Genomic DNA, 7,928 nt, shown 5'->3' with positions numbered 1-7,928 from the left:
GTGTCTTTTTTTTACTCCAGTTATTAGCATTAATGACTTTTGTACTCTGTGTTTGACTGTTGATGTCTGTCTGTTCTTGAGTTTATGCCTTTACTTTGTCTATCGAAGCACTTTGTGAACATCTGTTTTTAAAGGTGCTATATAAATAAATATTTAATATATATAAAATAATAACGTTATTATTATCCTACCCTGTAAATAGAAACAAGTGAAACATGTAAATAGTGAGTAAAATACATTTTAATTCTTTTATTTCATACATATTTTTTTTACATCAAAAAATTCAAACATTGAAGTTTTTTATACGAATTAATGTTTTGATTTTCAACACATCATTGCTTTTATACAAATGTACAGTGTGATATACAGGATCACAGACTTCAGGATATTTAACAATGAATGACACTCCACCATTAAAATGTCATCTTTATTTGACCTCGAGCTGACAGTGAGTGATATAATAAACACCATTTACTATCACCAAAGGGAGCATGTTTATGAGCACAGTTTCACTCGTCAGCCATCATTAGCGGTTCTCAGCAGTCTTTCAGTCGATGTAACAGTGTAGCTGCACAGTTGGACTCTCACAGAATGACATAAATGAAGACGGCCATGATGGCTGCACTGATCAGGCCGGAGATGGGGACTGTAACAAACCAGGCGATGAAGATGTTCCTGAACAGACGCCAGTCAACAGATTTTCTGGAGCGCAGCCATCCCACGGCCACCACCGATCCCACCTGTGATCACACAATATCAAATAAATCAACAGATTTCATCACATTACACTGAACCATCTGTAGATTCTTATGTATTAGATTTAATCTGATAACATTTTTTACTTTCCTCAATCCAATTCTCACGTATCCCTCCAATACTTGTTTGATTAAAAAAACATAATAAAGGTTGAAAAGCACTGGTTGATTACTTTTTGTTAGCTTGGTAACTACTGTAAAGAAGGAACTGAATCTCTCCAGATACCTCTGCAAAATAAACGCCCTAATTTCTTGGTTGATTACTTCCTCCCGAGGAGAGCCCGTTCATCCGTTTCATCTGAATCTCAGTTTAACTGTAAATAGTAAGTTACACTGAGGCCTCACTCTGGCTAACTTTAGCAACGTGAACCCGAAAGAGAAGCAGATTTTCTTGTGATTTGCAGATTCTACATGTTTAAGAAGAATCTATAAAGAGAATAATTTGCGGTTATGTTATTGGATTGGTTCATGGACTGGTATTCTCAGCGATACCTTCTGCACTACTGTCGTATTGGAGGCCGATACTGAAAGTGGTTTCAGTACCAGCACAAGTCTAATATTTATTTTCCTTGTATGAAGTTGAAGTGTTTTGAGATCCATTACCTTGCAGTGAGTTGTGCTGACAGGGAGGCCAACATTGGATGCCACAACAACTGTGAGTGCTGAAGCTAGCTCAATGCTGAATCCACTAAATTGGGAAAAAAAAGTTTTAATTCACTTTGACCGTTTACATTTTCATTAAGGCAAGATTTGGATAAAAAAACGTTTTAATGATTTAAATAAGCAGAATACCTGGAGGGTGTGATGGGTGTGAGGTCTTTGCCCATGGTCTGGATCACTCTTCTTCCCCACACCCAGAGTCCAGCACAGATGCCTACTCCGCCGTACAGAAGCAACCAAATGGGTGTTGGTGCATTGGAAACGACAGAGCCGCTGTCATACAGAAGCCACAGAGCCACAAGTGGACCAATCGCATTGCTAGAGATTTAAAAAAATGACTTGTTTTAAATTTCTTTGAGTGAACAGCACATACATAAATATCCTCAGAGAAAACCCCTCTTGCCTACCTTACATCGTTCCCTCCATGAGCAAAAGAGCCAAAACAAGCTGTAAGTATCTGCAGAAACTGGAAAAGCAAAGACACAGCCGGCTGATCGACCTCCAGCTCATCCTCCTCCGAAGGCAGATCCTTGTCTGCTTCCTGTGTCACACACCCGTCCTGGACCGCACTCCCCCCGGTCACCGCTGAGCTGTAGCTGCTGTAACTGTCCACCCTGGATATCCTCTGCAGCCCGCCACCGTCCACCTCCTTGTATTTAGGGTCTCCTTGAATACCATAGATTGCCATGGTGTAGGAGGTGTAGCTGTTGTTCCTCCTGATGGGTCGCTCTTCTGTATCACTGTCGCCAATGCAGTCTCCTACTTTAGCCATGTGGAGCTTGTGCAGCAGGTCTTTGTAAAGACCAGAGTCTTTGTGGATGGTGTGGGAGCGTCCACTGTGAGGATCAGTGATCATCATGGGGCCAAAAATGCTGTTCAGTCCTACGAAATGTAATGTTTATTGTTAGGCAGTTGGTGAACTAAATCAGAATGACTTTTGTTTTATCTCCACAAATATAACTAATGGGGGTCTAATGAATTCTGAGAAATACAAGTTAAAAAAAAAATGTAGGCTTAAAATCTCACCATTGCTGATATCCAAATCTTTGGTCTCCATGTCATTGTTGTCCAAATCAGTTTCTTCTGAGCCTCCGAGTTTAAAAGCCACCTTCTGACTGTCCACAGCAGGAGTCTGAGGTGGGGGGTCTTGTGGTATTGAGGGCTGCTCTGGAGGCGCAGGCTTACTGGAGGTCTTCTCCATTAGAGGGGTCTCACAGGGAGCAGGAGTAGTTCCTCCTGGAGAACATGAAAGTGATCAGATCTTTTTAGGCAACGCTTTGTTTTTACCCAAAGCTGTTGACTGAAAATCCCTCTCTTTTCATTCATGTTCTGAGATTTCATACTATCTTGTGTGCAATTCGAAAACTATAGTGGCCGACTAGGGCAAAAAAACTACAAAATGCTTAACCAATTTTGATTGGGAGGGACCAGCTGCACAGTGAAAAAGTTGAAAACAAATGCAAACTACGGAGGAATGCTTCAAATGGTTCAAAGTTTGGCAAAAATCTAGTTTGCCGTGTACTCACGTTTGATTTTCTTCTTCAGGCGTGGACAAACAACGAACCAAACGAACAAAGCTGTTATTAGGGCACATCCCAGAGAAATACACAGTGTTCCCCACCATGGCACTCTGTCGAAGCCCAGCACTGTGCACACAGGACAGAGACACAAGAGGGAACCAAGTCTCAGATTAAGAAAAACACAAACGTAACAGCATCTTTATTAATTCCATGCTCCTTCATAAATTGGGGAAAAAGGAGTTTAAATAATGATACCTTCCTGAACATTTCATCATACCGTCATAAACATTTCTAAATGATAATGGCTGTGACATTTTAGGAGCAGGAACCTTGTGGTGTCTAGACAAAAAGAGGATTTATTTATCTCTCTCCTTTGAAAGAATCTTTGTATCTTTTCACAACATTTCTACTTTTCCTACATGTTTTTTTTCTGTGAAAACCCCCCCAAAAAACTCTGTAAAAAACAGGAATAAATAAGATGATACAAAATGTCACAACAGACTGTTTTAGAGTTTCAGTTTTCCAACAGAAAACAGTATCAGCAACACTACACACTCCTCCGAACAGATAGTGAGAAACAGACCAGTCTTGCAGCCAAGTGATAATGTAGAGTTCACTCTGCTGAAGACAATTCACTTTCAGTTTTTCAGAAATACAAACACAAACTGACACCTTGCTGTTGCAGTACCTTAAAGAATACGATCGTCAAATAGAATGATTGATCTTGTAGACGACAGGAGGTAACCAACAAATAAAGGCCACACAGTAAAAGCTATTATCATCATAATGTTCTGAGAGGTAATAGGAGCCGCATACATTTACTGCATAAAGTGTGCTGGTAAATATTTGTTGCTGTTTTTTTCAGTAGGCTAAATAAAAATGTGGTTTTCCGTGTTGGGAAAAATAAGTTGGCTGGAAAATGTGTGCAGTTATGGTTTGGGGTGTGCACAAAGGCGCTGCATTAAGCAGTCATTTTGCACAGCAGGAGATGTGGTGTGTTAATATCATACTATCCCACACACACACACACACACACACACACACACACACACACACACACACACACACACACACACACACACACACACACACACACACACACCGGCCTGCAGCCTTCAGTGAAGCGCCCAGGCCAAATGACTTCTCAACAAGTTCAAGCCTGTCAATGAAACAAAAAGGAGTGGACATTTTCTATCTAATAGTTGTATCCCTCTCAAATTCCTGCTCACGTGTTTTTACTTTTTTGTTGTGTAAGGTGTTTTTTTCTCTCTGCAGTCATGTCCTAGCTGGCAACACAGCGTTTGATCGTTAGAGAGAGGCCAGGTTGTGCACACTTTTGGTTCATGAATGATCTAAAAAATGACAATAAACACAACAATCTGTCTTTTTTTTTTTTGTTCGTCACCTATTTAGTCCTACAAAGACTCCTACAAAGGTCATCAACTCTTCTTCATTTTCTCTGGTGACATTTACTCAGATCTCAGCTCACTCCAGGGAGTTGTGTGGTTAGTGAAAATTGAAAGTAGATTGTATATATAGAGAGATTAGAAGGAACACAGGAAGTTAATTGAATAAATATTCATTATTGAGCTGTGGAAAAGGGGTAGGATTAAATAAGTTTTATACTTCTTCCTACTCCTTTTCAGGCATATCAATTGAATATATGTAATTTGCTTTTTCTTTTTTGTGAAATAATTTGAACATTGTTTTTTGTTTAGTGTATTTTCGTGCTTTTCATTTTGTTTTGTATTTTTGATATGTTTGATTTTATTTGATATGTCTGAAATAAATTTAATCAATCAATCAATCAATCAATCAATCAATCAATCAATCAATCAAAGAAGCATGTGTGTAATGTATGTCAATGTTACTCACATGGTGCTCCTGTGAACATGATGGAGAAGAGGTTGATGCCCATCGTGATGGCGTAGAAGACTGGGAGAGCTCGGAGGCCGTTGGGTACTGGGTCCACCTGTAGAGGGCAGTGTAACATTTAATCACTTTTATTACTTTTAAGTCTTCTATTCTTATTGGCAGCTGCAGTTAATAACTGCTTCAGACAATACTATCCTGTAGGAAAAAAACAACCATTATTATTATTATGAATCATAAAAAATGAAACCTGTGGTTGTCTACCTTTGTGGCATGAAACTCCTCATAAAGAAAGTGTCTAGCTGGGGCTTCTTGGGTCACTTTTATCTGAACATCTAAAAAGATTTGGTGGTTTCAGGAAATGAACTTGTTGAAGCCCAAGGGACTCATGTTTCCCAATATCACACACAAAAAAAAAAAATCCACTGATCAGTGTAGCAGGACGTAATCTCCTTAAGTTACTTTATCACCCAAGGACCCTTTAGATTAACCTCATGACCCTTTCAAGTGACCCTTTGCTTTGGAAACACTTTTAAATACTGTTTCTCAACACTGATTTGAGTTGCTTGGTTTTCAATAACTTCCTCAGTATGTGGTCCATCTATATCATGATACTGCTCTTTTAACTCATGTAAAGGCTCGTCACAGACTTTTGAACCGACTTTGTACACTGGTAGGTGAATTAGGCTCACCTTGTTCAGAATGAATTTGCGAACAAAATAGAAGAGGATTCCTGACATGATGCCTGACAGCAGAGGTGACAGGAACCAGGAAGCCACTTTAGGAAATACAGTTGCAAAGACGAGGGATTAAAAGACGTTCTGCTTCACTTGTGTTTTAGATTTTGCACATTTTGGTTTAAGATGCTAGGAAATAACAACATATATTCACCAATGCGCAGTATCTCTATCCATTTGACCCCTTGATGACCCTTGGCTACCATGGAAAAGCCAATTGTGGCCCCCACAATGCAGTGAGTTCCAGAAATGGGAAGCTTCAGGAATGACGCAACCAGCTGCCACACAGCTGAGCCTACAGGACAAAAACATGAACATGGCCTGCTCTCATAATCTGACATCAAACATCCTATGAACCTTCATTTTAAAAATTCAGATTAAAAAGCAATATCCATCGAACTGTTGTTAGCTCTTACCCCACATTGCACTTATCGATCCCGCCATCAGGACGTGTTCAGAACCGTTGTACATCCGGACGTCAATTATCCCCTGTCGGATGGTCTCGCTGACCTTTGCCCCCAGCAGCACTGAGCCAACCGTCTCAAAGATGGAGGCCAGGATGCACGCCTGACGCATGGTGACCACGCCGGAGCCCACTGCCGTACCGAAGGAGTTGGCCACGTCGTTGGCCCCCACGGAGAACGCCAGGATGAAGGCGATGATGAAGCCGACGACCAGCAGCCACAAGTATCCTGACATGTCAGCCTGATAGGCCAGAGCCACTGTGGTGGCAGCAGCCAGCGATGCTAGTGTTGTCGTTTCCATTATTACTTACTTTTCAATTTAATCAGCAAAAAAAAAAAGAAATCAAGCCAATTGACTGAGGTTTTACAATAAGAGTTGAGGTAATATGTGTATATAAATAAATGTATACTAAAACTAATGAGATAACCTCGTCGGTTCAGTTTAAAGTGCTAAAGGGAAAACTAGAATCACATTGTGAGCTAAGTATGTAAGGTTTGTCTGTAGCCTTCATCATAGAATGACAGCATATAGAGCCAGAGGAGACGTCCATGGTGACGGTGAGCACTGATGATGATACACACTGCCAAAACACAGAAGATGGTGGTTAATGCTTCTTATTTATTGGCTCATAAACAAAGACAAAGCAAAGTTACATATTAACAAAACAGGCTGGCTGTGATTTACAGCAGGGTTTGTGGTAGAGGGAAGTGGTTATGATGAAGTGTTTTATATCACTTTAAAAGTCATTAGTGGGCTAAGCCACATTACGGGTTTGGCCTCATTATTACTGTTGAGTTATCTGTGTAACCTTTAGGTCTAAACAGGAGGCTGTGAAGAGCTGAGCTCGTCTTATAGTCACAGTCAGTGTCAGTCAGAATTCAATAACGTCGCTTTAAATTAGGCTGAGGGTGGATTTGTTTTCACAACTTAAACAAGAGAAAGACTCAGACCACTCTAGGTGTACCATGTAAAATGATCATGTCCTTAGACACATGCTGGAAATATGCTGCAGACGCTACAACAGTGACTTTAAACACATTTTTTAAAGCACATTAAATGTTTTTTTGTTTTTTTTTATCTGTGGCGTTTTAATAGGATTTTCTACAATGTTGGACCAGTAACAGCGAATACTTAAACGGGACGAAATCAATTTATTTAATTCAATTTTGACGACTTACGTATCTGGAAACAATGTATTTTAAACATGAAGCCTGCATAACAACGGGACCGTTATAGCAGCCCAATTCATGGTAATGCCATGATAATACATCTGCTCATAACTTCTCTGAATAATTGGACTGTTCAGGGTAGACAAGCAGTCAGTCATTTCCCACAAACTCACCGTGAACATGGAAAATAGCGGTATGTTAATCTGTTTAGCTGCCCTTGCATAACTCGAATAGAGTGACAGAGCAGAAAAAAAAGACAAAAGAACAAGAATAAGAGAGAGAGAGAGAGAGAGAAAGAAAATAGAGTAAAATGATTCTACTTACAGGTGAGACCGAAGTGAAGCTGTCAGTGTTTGGGGTCCACTTCTCTGTCTGGTTAACAGGTGGGGAACCAGTCAGGGAAAACTTTATTCTATCTCGGAGGAAATTGTTAGTGCTGCAGACACTTCAAAATGCTCCTGATGGAGGTTGGTTTATATAATGGGCTGAGAGAGTACACGCCTTCACAGCCGGTCATGAGACCACTGCTGCCTAAAAGCTAATGTTTAACGTGTTTGTAGACAGAGGGGAAAATTACAGTTTTCAATGATGATGTCCCTTTGATCCTCAAAAATTCCCCCAAACCCCCATGGAGAGACAAATGTCTTTTGTTTTGCCTAAATATATCTTCACCTTGTGCCTGAAGAAAAACGATTAAAGTATTTAAGGCTACATTCTGTTGACAGTAATCAGGGTTAATTGTTTTCCTAA

The 7,928-nt window shown here is 40.1% G+C and overlaps 1 protein-coding gene across 1 annotated transcript; it reads right to left on the bottom strand.

Moving 5' to 3' along the window:
* Window positions 1-222: 222 nt before the first annotated feature.
* Window positions 223-7,649, bottom strand: slc20a1a (solute carrier family 20 member 1a). The gene is made up of 11 exons (XM_061037714.1): window positions 7,503-7,649; window positions 5,961-6,589; window positions 5,699-5,839; window positions 5,500-5,585; window positions 4,811-4,907; window positions 2,942-3,061; window positions 2,442-2,651; window positions 1,823-2,297; window positions 1,548-1,733; window positions 1,359-1,443; window positions 223-740 (listed from the first exon to the last, which is right to left on the bottom strand). The coding sequence occupies exons 2-11, from the start codon at window positions 6,307-6,309 to the stop codon at window positions 585-587; spliced, it is 1,905 nt and encodes a 634-aa protein (XP_060893697.1). The 5' UTR covers window positions 6,310-6,589; window positions 7,503-7,649; the 3' UTR covers window positions 223-584.
* Window positions 7,650-7,928: the final 279 nt, after the last annotated feature.

The sequence above is a fragment of the Labrus mixtus genome, chromosome 5 (assembly GCF_963584025.1).
Source record: "Labrus mixtus chromosome 5, fLabMix1.1, whole genome shotgun sequence".
NCBI classification, from domain to species: Eukaryota; Metazoa; Chordata; class Actinopteri; order Labriformes; family Labridae; genus Labrus; species Labrus mixtus.
This window is presented reverse-complemented; position numbering and strand designations above follow the sequence as displayed.

Excerpts from the sequence above, each read along its gene's own strand:
- slc20a1a (XM_061037714.1), bottom strand. The coding sequence starts at position 6,309 with ATGGAAACGACAACACTAGCATCGCTGGCTGCTGCCACCACAGTGGCT. Across the intron at positions 4,908-5,499 it reads GCAAATTCATTCTGAACAAG|GTGGACCCAGTACCCAACGG; the intron begins GTGAGCCTAATT and ends TGCCCTCTACAG. Across the intron at positions 1,734-1,822 it reads CATGGAGGGAACGATGTAAG|CAATGCGATTGGTCCACTTG; the intron begins GTAGGCAAGAGG and ends TTAAATCTCTAG.